Source organism: Eriocheir sinensis, chromosome 38 (assembly GCF_024679095.1).
Source record: "Eriocheir sinensis breed Jianghai 21 chromosome 38, ASM2467909v1, whole genome shotgun sequence".
Lineage (NCBI taxonomy): Eukaryota > Metazoa > Arthropoda > Malacostraca > Decapoda > Varunidae > Eriocheir > Eriocheir sinensis.
Window position 1 is genome coordinate 14,985,093 of NC_066546.1, and position 16,475 is coordinate 15,001,567.

Genomic DNA, 16,475 nt, shown 5'->3' on the forward strand with positions numbered 1-16,475 from the left:
CTCCTCTTCCTCCTCCTCCTCCTCCCCCTCCTCCTCTTCCCCCCTCAGAAGGATAATCATTATAATCCGCGCATCATCGAGAGAGAGAGAGAAGGGGGGACTCGCGTAAAACCGATTCATTAAGGGACCACAAAAAACGGGAAGCGGTTACCGACCCTTTGCACGCCAGGATATATTTTTCGTTATTATTATTATTATTATTATTATTATTATTATTATTATTATTATTATTGTTGGTGAGTTGCAAAGGAGATTAATTACTGCTTTGAAAGGCTTTGTGATGTAGATATGCTTGTGTTCTCTCTCTCTCTCTCTCTCTCTCTCTCTCTCTCTCTCTCTCTCTCTCTCTCTCTCTCTCTCTCTCTCTCTCTCTCTCTCTCTCTCTCATTATCTCTTTTCTCTGTTGTTGTTTTTTTGTCTGTTTGGATTTCCATTGAGTGCGTTTTTTTGTGTGTGTTCTTTGTTTGTTTTGGTAATTGAGGTTCTTTGTTTTGAGTTTTATCTTTGTTTGTTTTTTTATTGATGTTTGTGGAGGGTCGTGTTTTTTTCTGGTGTTTTGTTTTTTCGTATTTTTTTTCTGGTATGTGATGGAATTAATTTAAGCTCTTTGTTTTAAATCAATGCCTTGTTTGTTTGTTATTTTTGCTACTATGTTTTTGGAGTCGTATGTTTTTTCCCCTTTTTTCTTGTGTGTTTTAATTCCAGTATTATTTTCTTTCTTTCTTTTTTTACGGCATTTAATGAAGGAGAATGAAGTCCTTTGTTCTGACTATTTTCGTTGGTGTTGAAGTTTCTGTGTCATTAATATTTTCCTAGTTTTTAATTATCATATTATTTTTCTTTTTTCCAGGCATGTTATATTAGGGGGCTGGAGGGAAGCTGTCATCGATGTTTCTGGGTCATTAATTTATGCTTTTCTAGTGTTTTAATTTACTTATTCTTTCCTTTTTTCGGAGCGTGTAATGGAGGTAATCTAGGTTCTTTGTCTTGAGTAATTTTCTTGTGTTGGAGGGTCATATGTTTTGTTTTTCTTGTGTGCTGTGTTTCCGTTTTCTTTAATCGCTTTTTGGCATGCAACTTTGGGGGGGGGGGGGTGTCATACGTTTCTTTTCCGTGTGTTTTGAGTAATTTTCTTGTGTTGGGGGGTCATATATTTTGTTTTTCTTGTGTGCTGTGTTTCCGTATTCTATTATCGCTTTTTGGCATGCAACTTAGTGGGGGGGGGGGGGGTTTCATACGTTTATTTTCCGTGTGTTTTGAGTAATTTTCTTGTGTTGGGGGTCATATATTTTGTTTTTCTTGTGTGCTGTGTTTCCGTATTCTATTATCGCTTTTTGGCATGCAACTTAGGGGGGGGGGGGGGGGAGGTCATTCGTTTATTTTCTGTGTGCTTTTCTTCTTTTCCCTCGTGTAATTAAAGTCACAAAGCACTCCGACACACGATAATGTCACTCTTTACTACAAAACGCCCCGTGGAAAAATTTTAACACATTCCTCTCCGCTCTCTCCTCTACATAAACGCATTTCCCGCGTCCCTCCCCTTGTTTTCGCTTCGTAAACTCACGCAACGTACCTCGGACAAACGTTAATGCCATTGTTTACGAAATATCCTCCCAACGTTTGCTCTACTACGCTTTCGCTCTATTTTTCCGTCCAATACCTGCTCGCTAACGAATTACGGCCGGAATTTGCCTGAAAAACGATAACAGTAACTTGTTCAAGCCTTCCCTACCCTGCCCGACGCCACCCCACCTAACCCCACCTTCCCCTACCTCATTCTACCTATCCCCACCTCTCCCTACCTTGCCCCCAGCCTCCCCTCACCTCTCCTCTACCTGGCCCAACCCTTCCTACCTTGCCCCCACTCGTCCATTCTCCGCTACAGCAAAATCACAACTCGTACATCAAAGTTGGAAAGGAAGGAAGGAAGCCAGTCAGTCAGTGTAGCCAGCTCAAAACATTACCCCTTTGCATTATTATTATTATTTTTTTTTTTTTTGTCTTTTGTGTGTTTGTGTGAGTTTTTATGTTTGTGTGTTCGTCTTGTTTTTGTCAGTGTCTGTTTTTATGCTCCGATCTCTGTCTGTCTGTTTTGATTTTAAATTTATAGTACACCCAAATACTGTCTGTCTGTCTGTCTGTCTGTCTGTCTGTCTGTCTGTGTCTCTCTCTCTCTCTCTCTCTCTCTCTCTCTCTCTCTCTCTCTCTCTCTCTCTCTCTCTCTCTCTCTCTCTCTCTCTCTCTCTCTCTCTCTCTCTCTCTCTCTCTCTCTCTCTCTCAATCTATCTCTCTATATCAGAAATTCATCACCAGTATCACTCATCACTATCACCATTTTCACCACCACCACCACCACCACCACTCACCACCATCATCACCACCCACACAGGAGGCGCCGCAGCTGGTGTCGTGCTCGTCGTCGGCGTGGTGGTGGCGGTGGTGGTGACGATGAGCGCCTCAGCCCCCGCCCCCCTGGTGTTGGTGTTGGTGTCGGCTTTGCTCCTCTCCTGCAACGTCTTCTGGCTCTACTCCACCACCGGCCACTCCCACAGGGGTAAGAAGGACTTGGGTTGATGGGTTGATGATAGCGTTTTCCTCCTCTCTTTATCTCCCTTTTTTCAACCTACTCAACCCTCAACTCCTTCCTCCTGCACCGTCTTCTGGTTCTACTCCACCACCGGCCACTCCCACAGGGGTAAGAAGGACTTGGGTTGATGGGTTGATGATAGCGTTTTCCTCCTCTCTTTATCTCCCTTTTTTCAACCTACTCAACCCTCAACTCCTTCCTCCTGCACCGTCTTCTGGCTCTACTCCACCACCGGCCACTCCCACAGGGGTAAGAAGGACTTGGGTTGATGGGTTGATGGCGTTTTTCTCCTCTTTATCTCTATATCTCCTCAACTCCCTCCTCCTCCTTGTTTCTCTCCTAATCTTCCTCTTCGTCCTATTCCTTCTCCTCCTACTCTTTCTTCTTATCCTTATTCTTAGTTGAGTTCTGTGTTATTGATGTTTTCCTGGTTCTTTTCGCTATCCTTCTCCTCCTCCTCCTCCTCGTTTCATCCTTCTCCTCCTCTTTCTTTATCTTCTCTTCCTCCTTCCTTCCCTTCGTTATCCTCCTCCTCCTCCTCATTGTCATCCTTCTCCTCCTCTTCCTTTATCTTCTCTTCCTCCTTCCTTCCCTTCGTTATCCTCTTCCTCTTCATCCTCATTATAATCCTTCTCCTCCTCTTCCTTTAAATTCTCTTCCTCCTTCCTTCGTCCCTCTTCTTTTTGCTCATTTTTTCATTCTTCTCGCCCTTGTCCTTTCTTTTCTTCCTCAGCCTTCTTCTACCAACATCCTTGTAGTAGTAGTAGTAGTAGTAGTAGTAGTAGTAGTAGTAGTGGTAGTAGTTAAATTATATCTTTGTCGAATATCTACCGTTACAGTACGTATATTTTCCTTTATTTTTAGTTTGTTATCAGTCCTTCAAAAAGTCATCGCATTTCAAAAACATATTCTGCATTTTTTGTCACCATTTTAAAATAATTTCTGTCTGAATTTCAAACGCTGCATATTTGTTTCTTTTTTTCTCTTTCTGTATTCATTAATTGCGCACTCTCTAGGCTTAATTACCCTTTCTCTCTCTCTCTCTCTCTCTCTCTCTCTCTCTCTCTCTCTCTCTCTCTCTCTCTCTCTCTCTCTCTCTCTCTCTCTCTCTCTCTCTCTCTCTGTATCTTATTTTCTTTCGTTCTTTCTTATATTTCCTTTTCTTTTTCCATTTTACTCTCTCTCTCTCTCTCTCTCTCTCTCTCTCTCTCTCTCTCTCTCTCTCTCTCTCTCTCTCTCTCTCTCCCGGGCATGAATGGAGAGATAATTACTTCCTAGTTTTACTTTCTCTCTCTCTCTCTCTCTCTCTCTCTCTCTCTCTCTCTCTCTCTCTCTCTCTCTCACACTCTCACACACACACACACACACACACACACACACACACACACACACACACACACACACACACACACACTCAACAAGGATCACTCTGACTGTCATCTCTTTTTCCTTTCTACTCGACAAAGAGTCATTCTATTTCATTTACACATGTTATTTTTTTTCTTTTATTTTTCGACAAGGGCGCCACTCTACACGACGCCGCCCATTCACAAAACAAATGACGGTCGTTCTGAAAGGCAAATTGCAGGACAGCAGATTGCCACATTGTTTTAAATTTGGGGGCAAGCGTTCTGAAAAGCCCGGAGAGATTTCTTTCCTTTCCTTCTTTATTAAAATCCTGGAAATTTTTTATATTTTTTTTTATTGGGGGTTGTTATTTGTATTTCGTTCTCTCTCTCTCTCTCTCTCTCTCTCTCTCTCTCTCTCTCTCTCTCTCTCTCTCTCTCTCTCTCTCTCTCTCTCTCTCTCTCTCTCTCTCTCTCTCTCTCTCTCTCTCTCTCTCTCTGTCTTTCTTTTTCTCTCTCTCTTTTTTCTCCGATTCATGTTCTTTCATCATCAAGCTTTTATTTTATCGACTTTTGTTATTTTTATTTCTTTTATTATTTTATTTTCTGTTTTGTTTCCTTGTCTTTCTTTTTCTCTCCCTTTTCTCCTCTCTTTTCTCTTTTCTTTATTGATTCGTTTTAACCAATTATCTCGTGTTCTTTCATTATTTTGTTCTTGTTCTCGATCTTATTTTTCTCTTTTGTTCTTCTTGTTCCTGTTCTGGTTATTCCTGTTCTTGTTCCTGTTCTTGTTGTTCTTGTTCTTTGTTGTCGTCGTCATCATCTTAATCTTTTCCGTCTTCATTTTCCTTCATTTTCTAGTATCTTCCGTTTCTTCGTTCCCAGTTACCATGATGAAACACCTTCTACGTCATTTCTTCAACTTCCCCGTGTCTAATCTGCCTTATCATCTGCTATCTCCTCTTCAGCCACCAGCGTGCGTGACTTCTTAATGATTGCTGTAGTATATTGTGTTTTTCCCACTTCTGGCAGCGTAAGATTGCATCAGTTTTTCCGGCTAACAACACTGGCAGTATTTCTCGGAATTTCTCTTGTCTTATCTCTTTATCTTCGCCCCTTCCTTCCGTCATTAATCTTTAGCGTCTTGTCTCTCTCTGTGTGTGGCGGGGCGTTATCGAGGTGGTTGGTTGTGCAATAAAGTAATGATATTCTTCCCTTGACTTTCCTATGATTGATTTCTTTCTCGTCTTCCCGTTCAGGCCTTCATTTTTTAATATACTTTGCGTTTCTTCTTTAGGACTATTGGCAAGGGCATTCTTTTCATGACTTCCTTATGGTCTGTTTCTTTTTGTTCTTCCATCCTTCAGTTTTTCATTCTTCAGTACCTTTGCGTTTTTATTGTATTTTACTGTGATTCTTTTTCATTTGATTCTCTTTTGTTTCTTGATCCCCTTCGTCTGTCTAGTTTTGTTTTTGCTTCATCTCTACTTCACTATGAATCTCTTGTATGCTGCGGTTCTTGGTTTCCCTATAGCTTCTCTTTGATCTTTTATTGTATTTTACTGTGATTCTTTTTCATTTGATTCTCTTTTGTTTCTTGATCTCCTTCGTCTGTTTAGTTTTGTTTTTGCTTCTCTTCAGTTTTTCTTTTCTTTTCCACTCTGCGTTTTATCTCTATGAATCTCTTGTATGCTGAGGTTCTTGGTTTCCCTATAGCTTCTCTTTGATCTATCCCTTTTTGGTCTTCCTCCTCCCAGTCCTTGATTCTTAGTAACCTCACGTTTCTACTGTTTAACTCTGATTCTCCTGCAATACCTTAAGTTGCTTGGTTCCCTATACTTCTATATGGTCTATTATTTTTTTCCTACCTCACTTTCAGTCTTCAGTACCTCGCATTTCTCCTCTACTTCACTCTGATTATATTGTGCCTTGAGTTTCTTCGTTTTCAGTGGGTTTAAGATGGCACCAGATGACAGAACCAACAGCAGCGGTCTTATTTCTTCCACTTCCTCGTGTCTTATCTCCGCATCTTCCCTGCAGCCGCCAGCGTGTGCGTCCCCGAGGTGGAGGCGTGGGGCACCTCGGCGGCCAGCGGCGGTGTCAACGTGAGCGGGGCACCCCACCGAAGGGACTACCAGCGCGTGGTGGGCAGCGGCCAGCGCGACGTGCCTTTCCCCATTCCCGTGCCCAACGATACCGTCTTGTTGGGCAATGATCCTGACAGCGAAGAGGGGTGAGAGGTTGACGTAGATTTTCATAGATTTTACATAGATTTACACAGAGCCTATTATCCAGACCCAGAAATTTTGCTCCAGACTATGTGGTATGTCCATAAACTTAAATGAAACTTTAATAAATGACCCCTAAGACTTTACATTTCTGCCTTAGCGAATATTAAGATAGAGGAAGTGGCATTCGAGTTTGGTTTGAAGTGAATGAACCGTGTTGCAATGAACCACTGAAGATAGATAGATAAATAGATAGAGAGATAGATAGGCACATTGGCACATACACAGATAGATAGTTAGATAGCTGGACAGATAGATACAGAGAAAGAGAGATGGACAGAGACAGAGGCATCAGAAACACATATTATTTTAAACTTCAAATTACAAGTGCCCAAAACGTGAACAGCGAGGCATTCAGGGCTGAGGGAACACACGAACACACCGGAGCAGATTTCATTCTTCCTTGTACAGAGACTCATATCAGAATTTCCATATATATAGGAGCGGGTCACGAAGAGGAGGAGGAGGAGGAGGAGGAGGGTGATAGAGCTGCAAGGGGGAGTCTTTTTGAGGTGGATTTCTAGGCCTCGGAAACCAAATATATTCTCCTGTGTTCTGTAAGGACCGTCAGGGGGTTTAGTAGACTCAGCGTTTTTCTTGCGGTGAGGGTCTGTATATGGAAGGGTCCTGGAGGGTGCTGAGTGCTGAGTTCGTGTCTTCTATGCTGCGGTTCGTTCTTGCAGAGTCAGCATTCCTTTGTGTGTGTGTGTGTGTGTGTGTGTTTTCCAGTAAATTTAATGTTTTCAGCTTCTCTTTGCTTTCAGATTTCAAGGTTTTCTTCACAATGAATATTTATGTGATGGTCAAGTTCCCTGGTATTATTATTATTATTATTATTATTATTATTATTATTATTATTATTATTATTATTATTATTATTAAGTATATTCCTCAGTAAAAACCATCTCACTACGAATAATAATAGTAAGTCAAGTAGGTTAAGTTTGCGGTATTTGCTATAGCTGCTCATGGCCTCAGTGCTTATCTGTGTCACATGAGCCCTTGAGCCTGTGGTGTGTAAGAATACTAATATGCTAATAATGACATATATAGTTTTTTTCTACAGTACAGGAAACAGATCAAGGGCAAAAAAAAAAAGGAAACAATAATAAAAAATAAAAGCCCGCTACTCACTGCTCCTACAAAAGAGTTGAGAGGAGTGGCCAAAAGATAGGTCAATTTCGGGAGGAGAGGTGCCCTGTTTTTTTTTTTTTTACGTCAGAAGACACGGCTCAAGGGCAAAAAAAAAAAAAAAAAAAAAAAAAAAGCCCGCTACCCGCCGCTCCATGTATATGTATTGATAGTAAAGTGTTATTTCTACCCTTCTTCCTTGTTGTGGTTGGTAGTCCCCTCCACAAAGAATACCAATAACAATAATAATAATGATAATAAAGTGTAATTTCTCTTCCTTAATTTTCTATGGTGTTTCAGTCCACTCCGCTACCTGACCATCGGGATCTCCTCCGTGTGGCGCAAGGATGACTACCTGACACACACCATCGACTCCATCCTCAAGGAGACCACCGAGGAGGAGAAGGCGGACATCTACATCTTCCTCCTCCTTGCCGATGCTGACGCCACTCTCAGGTGACTCAACGATGCGATATGTCTTTCTGTTTTAGCCTTTATTCAGTGTTTTTCTTATTTTACGGTCTTTTTTTTTCTTGCAGTATCTTCCTTTTCTTACACTGGCTTTCTTTTATTATCTTTCCTTTATTATGATATTTTTCTTTACTTATGATGTCTTTCTTTTTTAACCTTTATTTAGTGTTTTTCTTATCTTACGGTCTTTTTTTTCTTGCGATATCTTTCTTTCCCTACACTGGCTTTCTCTCATTATCTTTCCTTTATTATGATATTTTTCTTTACTTATGATGTCTTTCTTTTCTGCCATATTATGTGTCTTTTTTTTATGAGTTTTCAACATTCTCGTACACCAAACACATATATAACACAAGAATACCAAAACATAGAAAGGAGTTTGCCGCACCACCAATCTTTTCCTTCTTCCAGGTTTTAGATTTTTTTCATTTATTTTGAAGTGTCAGTTCTTGCCTTCAACATTTCAGACTGTTGCATTTCGAGAGCTTGTAATATCTTGTTTGCGTAGAATCAGACCATTGAGTTTCTTTGCCAGGAATGGACAGAGAGGAACTATATAACATCTTGCATTTCCTTCACCTTCTTCATCTTCACCTCCAGGTCCCAGCGAGCCCTTGATCTCGGCCTCCGCTACAGCCACGAGATCCAGCGAGGCCTCCTGAGGGTCCTGCAGCCACCCTCGACCCTCTATCCGAGCATTGACTTCACGGCCATCAGGAGGACCTACAACGACTCCGTGGCTAGAGTGCAGTGGAGGACCAAACAGGTGATCGTGTGTTCCTCTCTCTGATTGTTGTGTATTTTAAATGATTGTGAAAAAGGGGTCATTAAAAGTGCAGTATTTATTTATTTATTATAGTATATGTATTTTAGGTCTTTGCATATCTCTGTTCCCTTCTCCTTCTCCCCTGATGGTGATAGTGATGTGCTGCTTTTATCTGCACTCATAAATGCTAACTTGCTGGGTGATTCCTCGCTGTTGTTGCATCCATAATGTGACGTTTTAACTCATAGCTTCGTAACGTTTTTGTCTCTTCGTCTAGCTCTCTCTCTTTCTCTCTTTCCATCTCTTTCCACTATGCTTTCTTCCCTTCTCCCTCTTTCCCTTCCTAACTTGCTGGGTGATTCCTCGCTGTTGGTGCATCCATAATGTGACGTTTTAACTCATAGCTTCATAATGTTTTTGTCTCTCCATCTCTATCTCTCTCTTTTTCCATCTTTCTCCACTATGTTTTTCTTCCCTTCTCTCTCTCTCTCTCTCCCTTCCTTTTTGTTCACACTTTTCTTGTCTCCTTTTTCCTTGTTCCTGTGTTTCTGTCTCTCTATTCTCTCTATTCTTTCCTTCCTTGTTCCTCTGTTTCTATCCCTCTTCTTTTTACACTTTTCTTCCCTCTTTCTTCCATGTTCCTGTCTCTCGATCCGTCTATTCTCTCTGTTCTTTCCTCTCCTTCCTTCCTCCTTCTTCCCCTTTCAGCATGTCTCTCTCCTCTACCCTCTTCTTCCCTCCTTCTTTTGTGATCCCTGTCTCTCTATCTCTCTTCTCTCTGCTCTCTTTCCTTCCTTCGCTCCTTTCCTGTTCCTCTGTTTCCATTACTCTTTCTTTCGTGTTCCTGTCCCTCTGTTCTCTCTTATTCTTTACTTCCCTTCTTTCTCCTTGTTCCCCTTTCAGCATGTCTCTCTCCTCTACCCTCTTCTTCCCTCCTTCTTTCATGTTCCCTGTGTCTCTATTTCCCTTCTCTCCGCCTCAGGTGCTGGACTTTGCTTTCCTCTTCTGGTACTCCTGGACGCGCCATCCCTCGAGCTATTACTTGGTGCTGGAGGATGACGTGCTCTCCGCCAAACACTTCGTCACAGCCATCAAGGACTTCATTGCACTCCACAAGGGACACCACTGGATCTCCCTTCAGGTCTCTGCTTCAGTCTTTCTTGCATGTTCGTCCTGTTGATAACCTTTCTCTGAGCTGGCAGGATTTTTAAGCATCTATTTTTCATCTCTTGGTTTATTTCCTTTATTAGTAAAATCAAAATAATCTTCTCCCAGTTCGCAGGATTTCTAAGCATCAATTTTTCTTCCCTTGGTGTATTTCCTCTATGGTAAAACAAATATAACCTTTCTCTGAGCTGGCAGGATTTTTAAGCATATATTTTTCATCTCCTGGTTTATTTCCTTTATTAGTAAAATCAAAATAATCTTCCCCAGTTTTCAGGATTTCTAAGCATCAATTTTTCTTCCCTTGGTGTATTTCCTCTATGGTAAAACAAATATAACCTCTCTCTGAGCTGGCAGGATTTTTAAGCATCTATTTTTCATCTGTTGGTTCATTTCCTTTATAGTAAAATCAAAATACTCTTCCTCCAGCTGGCCGGGTTTCTGGGCATCGGGCAGCTGGTGCGATGCGGGGATCTGGAGCGCCTGGTGTCCTTCCTGCTCCTCTTCTACCGCGAGCACCCCGTGGACGTCCTCATCAACCACTGGGTGTCCCTCATGGCCCCGGAGAAGCCCCCCAAGGACCGCCCCACCAGGAGGGTTCCCGGGCTCTTCCAGCACATTGGCGTCCACTCCACTTTGGCGAATAAGACTCAATCCCTTAAAGATAACACATTCAGGTAGGATTCAACACCATCTGGATTGGGTTTTGTTTGATTTCTTATTTTTTTTATTTCTTAGATGTTCTTCCTTCCCATTTGTTTTCCTCCTTTATTTCTCTTTACTTCTGACACACTTTTTCATTGCATTTTATTCCTTCGATTCCTCTTTTGAGTCATCCCTTTACCTCCTACCTTATTCCTTCTAACCCATTTTTTGTTTTACCTATTTTTTTCAGTTCTTTCTTTACTTCCTAACCCATTTTCTTTGTATACCTATTTTTACAATCCTTCTATACCTCCCTCCCACTTTTGTTACATACACTTTTTACCGTTCCTTATCATATCCATATTTTTCATTCCTCCTTTACTTGAAAACCACTTTTTGTCACATCTATTATCTTCCCTTCCTCTTTTTTTCAACTCGTTTCCTCCCCTCTGTACTTTTTGTATCCATATTTTTCATTCCTCCTTTACTTGCAAACCACTTTTCATTACATCTATTTTCTTCCGTTCCTCCTTTTTTCACCTCGTTTCCTCCCCTCCTCAGCCTGGTGAAGCGACGGTTCTCCCACGTCAACCCCACAGCGGATGTCGTCACTACCATCCGCCAGTACAAGGCTTACCTGGCCGAGCATGCCTACTCCTCCGCCCCGGGCATGTTCTGGGGCATCCCTCGGCCTGGTGACTCCTTCGACGTCCTCTTCGCCGAGCCTTTAAGAGTAGCGAGGGTGGTGGTGCTCACGGGGGCGGTTATTAATAAGAAGGTAGGGTGGTGTTGTGTCTTCATTGTAGTTTTCAGGTAATACTTAAATAATCATGAAATTTTTCCTTTTTTTGCATAACCTTTCTTCTTCTTACAATGTCTTTCTCACAGTATCTTTCTTCTGTTCCAATTTCTTTACTTTCTGTCATAATATGTATCTCTGAATGCTCTGTGCTAGTTTTCTTGTAATACTTTAATATGTCATAAGTTGTTTTTTTATTCACAGGCTTTCAATCCTCTAAAAATCTTTCTGCTTTATCTCAGTTTATTTGTTTACAGCATATCTTAGGTCAGCCCTTAGTATCTAGTGTCCATAACACCTTCCTAAAATATATAAATGTCTTGCACTGACCCTCTCTTCTGGCCACTCAAAGCATTTTTTTTTCTTTTTTGTTATGTTGTGTTTACCCTTCAGCTGTTTCTGTTACCATTAAAAAAAAACTTCCCTCATACACCTTCCTTTCCTCTCCTCTCAGGTACGGGACAGACTGCTCAATGGGTCCCTGGAAGCCTCGCCAACCTTCCTCAAGATGGAGACTCCCAAGCGCGCCTCATGCAAGGGCTTCACACACGTCAAGGACTTCAAGAACGGGGAAGTGGATGCCGACCGCCTGCGCACACTCTTCCCCCAGGGCATCCAGTGCATCCGCGTGGCTATAGGTCCCCGGCAGAGGTCCTGGGTGGCCATCACTGAGGTCGCGGTCTTCACGGAGGATGACCAGGCTGTCGTGTTCACCCCCGTCACCACCATCCCACACATCACCTCCAACGCCTCCACTAAACCTAAAACCAACACCAACAGCACAAAGCCAAAGAGAGAGCCCTCAACACACACCAATGCCATCAGGAAACACTAGCAGCAGGAGCGGGAGTGTTGAGACTTGCAGAACTAGCCGAGGAAGGTGAGTGATGTGGATGACTTAGAAGGATGAGTGACTACCATGGCACGGAACTACACAGAGATTCTAACCCTCACCAGTGCCATCCAGGATCACTAACAGAAGCTTGAGAGTGTTGAGATATGCAGAAAAGGAGTTAATCCACATAGAAGGAATAGGAGAGTGAGATGGGTGGACTAATACATGCACAGTTGGTCATAAGGATATATTAAACACCCTGAAGATTGATAAAGTTAAGTGAGAAATATGAAAAGCACAAATCTATCCCCACATCCGAATGACTAACAGTTTTTATCCAGTGTCACAAATTATCACGTCCTTGAGAATCGGTGAGTGTGTACCTTTTATAAGACTGAAGGCGCTGTAAAGTGAGAACCATGAAGAGCTCAAATCTATCCCTGAATGGCCTACAGTTTTATTACATGTCCCAAATCATTACGTCCTTGAGAATGGAAGAGAGAGTACCCTTGATAAGACTGAAGGTGCTAAATGAAGGGGCAAACTAACAGGCACCACCACCTACCAACACCATCATGAATACAAACAGAAAGGTGTGATGGTTGGGGTCTGTTGGAACGATGAGTTTATTTAGTATTGTCAAATGAAATCAGAGGTTTGTTCAGATATATGAAGGGAGTGGATAAAGATGGTTGAGTTATCCATGCAACAGTGGAATTAGATGTTTTACAGGGAAAAGTAGTGGATGGGTATTATTTGAATGAGGATATGTGAATGCCTTGAGTATTTGTTCTTATCTATAATAAAGAGGAAGGAAATTTAGATGTTTTGAGAGGAAAATAGATTAAACGGGTAACTTGTTCAGGTGAAAGAAATGGCGTTGAATTTTTTACCGGCCTGTTCCTTTGTGCAGATTTTGCGTGGTCGGTGAAGCACTCTTGGTTCTGCTGAAGGAAAGACGTGCAGCCTGTTCTGTGTAGGGTATGGTTGCTAATTTGTACTCACCTCCGATTAGTACTCACAATAGGAAAGTACGGCTATTCTGGAAAATCGAGATGAAGTTTGAGAAGGAAATGCCGCTGTGAAAATATAGAATGTTTATCCGCATTTTGAGTGGACAATATTCACGTCTGAGTTAAAATTTTTCAAGGTATTTTTTTCCTCCTTAATGTAAGTACTAATTAGAATGGTATGTACTTATTGGCAATCATATCTTACTGCCTGAATGATGGAATAGTTGTTTGTTGCAAAGTATATGTGCATGACAGCTCAATTAATGCAAGAAGTCTGAGCACTTGCAAATTTTAGCACTGCAGAAAGTATATAATGACACGTATAGCTGATGGTTGCTGTACATTGAAAGTGCTACAGACATTTTCCCTTACTTCAAGATGTACATACAACGCATCAGATATTTGCTTTGCAGGAGAATGGTGAACAGTGAACGCAGACACCAGTAGAATCAAATTTATCCTTTCTTCGTTCATCAGAGTTTGTAGACGAGCCAAAACCGCTGCCATTTGACAAAGACAATAAACGCTTGTCTTGCCTCCCACCAGCCAGGAACCCAACTAATCATAATGCCAAAGAATAATACTTCCACTAATACTTTAATACTCATCCACTTTTGTCATTATAACTTCAGGAGTCGTCATTACGGACAAGCCTGAAAATTTCTGAATCATTAACCATCATTAGGTTTTACTTCATATTCATCATTCCAATTTGTATTTTCATTTGAGATTAGTTAGGAAAAGACTCATAGGTACTTTATAAATAGAACTGCTTATATGACTTTGTGAAGGGGAGCGAGTATGACATGCCGCACACATTCGCCCCAAGTGCCGTGCCATGCTGGCGTACGGAGGAGACTACCATTGCTGTGACACGTGCACATGACTTTATTGCACAGACTACGTACCCGCTGAGGTCTGCTACACTCTGCGATCCGTGCTAAGTAAAGTAGTACAACAACATCACACTTCATCATCAGTTAGGGTTCAGTCCTGTAGATGAGCAGCATTTAGCCTTTTTGAGCACCTAGCCACAGGCATGCATTCATTACTCTTTTCTCTTTTTACGAACACAACACACGTACTAAGCTTCGTCTCTCCGCCTCCGTTCTTGTATTCGTCAGTTTTCATCCTCGTTAGCTGTGTCCTAAGTCTTAAGGTCTGCCCTCTCAATCGCTGTCTTCCCCAGATCACTTCATGCTGCTTGTAATATGACTGAAATAAGGCTGTTGTGAGTGCTTGAGTTCCCCCTCTAACCCATTCATTGCTGCTGCTGGCTATGTGAGTGTTAGGTGTAGTGTTATTTGACAGTTCATAGAAACCATCTCAATCGCTCCTCATCTCAGGAAAAACGTGACTAATCTTGAAAATTAAGTCTATATATGGAAATTAATTGATGTCAAATTAAAGAAAGGTTGTCAATCATTAGTTTGACAATTCTAGATCGTTTTCATGTCTTAGAATTAGTTCTTTACAGTATTTCTTTTCCTGAGATAGTAAAGATTGAAATTGTATGTTGAAACGGTCAAAAAACATTCCCTCAAAGAAAGAAAATACGAATTATGACATACAAGGCAAAAAAGAAACAACTGGTATCCTTTGGAGATTAAAGAATTACACAAAGACTTCCTAACTCAAGAATATATGAATTAGCAACCAGAGGAGGAACACACAACCACGCAGACAATGAATCGAAGTACAAGAGGTCAAGGTTTTTTCTTTTTTGCGGATCTCAAGTTACTCACGTGCCCTTACTAGCTACGGTGCCCTTGTTTCTTAGGCTTCAGGAAAACATTGCATTGTGTAGGTCTTTTGTGTGCTATTTTAGGTCCTTTTTCGTGTTGAGAGAGTTCGTTAGTTGTGTTATGTACTGTTTCCATGAGGTATTTGATTGTCCAAACCACACTGCAGACATGAGAATCTTTGAACTGTGTGTCTATGTTGTTATTATCATTATTATTACTTATTATAATTGTTTTTATTATTGTTGTTGTTAGTGGTAGCATGTTTTGTTCTGTGCCTCCTTCTCCTTCTTTTCTCTCTCTTTCTCGATCCTCCTCCCTCTTTGTCCCTCTCCTCCTTTTTTATCTCTTTTTTTCTTGTTCTTGTTAGTCTTGTTTCTCTTCTAGTTCTTCTCATTCTTATCCTCCTCTTATTCATTTGTTCCTCTATTTGTTCTTTTTCTTGAATTTTTTTTTGAGGAGGGAAAAAGTCATCTTCAGCATTTCTCATAGTCCTCAGTGCTCAGTATTTGATCAGGCAGTTCTCTAGTAAGGCTTAATTCCTTCTTATTATATGCTACTGTTTCTGTGGCTGCCTTCATATAGATATTCATACCGTGTGTTGTTTTAGTAATGTGTTCGGTGGTCTGGCACACGTCTTATCTTTGGGAAGCTCGGCAAGTCTCAATTAACGTCTTATTATCATTATCGTTGAGTTCGTCACCCATTCTATTCGTGGTCATTATGTCTTTCTTTCCCTCGTCATTGTTGCTCACGGACACGCACTCTTCGTTCAATAATAATAATTTTGCTGTGATATTTATTTTTAATAATAGATGTATCAATAAAATGTGTGTGTTCATTATAACCTGCCTACTCTTAGTCGTCATATTTATTAGCAATATACAGGTGGTATTACTTTAATCTCTTCCAACCTGATACTTTAGATACTCAAATAAGGGGCTGCCTTACAAGAACAAGGCAAGCTGAGATGTAACTAGATTCCCTAACACGAAATCTAAGTCTACTCTACATAATTATAGGTGTACTCAGCACCTGGGTGGACGTTGAGATTATCAGAGGTAAAACGAGCAAGTCAGTCTCTCTCTTCTCATAAAGGTGTAACCCAACATGTGAGGGCACCCAGATGAAGTGTATTAGCACCACTGTGCTCTAGCAGGCTAAGGGCACTGAGGCACTTACTGACTACATCACAGTCAGAGGGAGAAGACAGGAGTGTCAACAAACAGGTAAGCTACACAGTTTTCCCTTGAGTTACAGTAATACAGAGGGCCTCAAGAAACCCATAGAGTTCTACCCATGTGGAGGACACATGGTCAGGAAGCCTCTTGGAAACCTCAGTGTAAGTGTATTCAGTGGGGGAGGTATAATAGTCTCTAATAAATAATTAACAGCCAGTCCTGCTGCCATTGACACATCACAAAACACATGGACAGCCTCGGTATGTGGATAGGCAGACAATTTTGACATGAAATGATCCTGCAGGATTTGAAGTCAGGACGACACTGACTCTATGGGGGTTCCAAGTGGGATAACAAAGGCTACTAATGAGGGCGTAGCCATAGACCAAATAAAAAAATGCATGTATGTGGCTATGCCACAGATAGGTACAAGAGGTCATGTCTTCAAGCTTGCTCATATTCGTTGTTCCCTTGAATGTCGGCGTCGTTTCTTCCCAGTTCGTGTTG

At 41.4% G+C, this 16,475-nt stretch overlaps 1 protein-coding gene across 1 annotated transcript in view; it reads left to right on the forward strand.

Moving 5' to 3' along the window:
- Window positions 1–15,616, forward strand: part of LOC127008749 (alpha-1,6-mannosyl-glycoprotein 4-beta-N-acetylglucosaminyltransferase-like) — a 39,672-nt gene extending 24,056 nt beyond the window's left edge. The window contains exons 2-9 of the mRNA XM_050881108.1: window positions 2,390–2,554; window positions 5,974–6,166; window positions 7,653–7,808; window positions 8,424–8,589; window positions 9,572–9,730; window positions 10,183–10,430; window positions 10,960–11,176; window positions 11,652–15,616. Coding sequence (XP_050737065.1) covers window positions 2,449–2,554; window positions 5,974–6,166; window positions 7,653–7,808; window positions 8,424–8,589; window positions 9,572–9,730; window positions 10,183–10,430; window positions 10,960–11,176; window positions 11,652–12,032 — 1,626 coding nt within the window. The 5' untranslated portion in view covers window positions 2,390–2,448 and the 3' untranslated portion in view covers window positions 12,033–15,616. The remainder of the gene's footprint in view (window positions 1–2,389; window positions 2,555–5,973; window positions 6,167–7,652; window positions 7,809–8,423; window positions 8,590–9,571; window positions 9,731–10,182; window positions 10,431–10,959; window positions 11,177–11,651) is intronic.
- The last annotated feature ends 859 nt before the right edge of the window (window positions 15,617–16,475 follow it).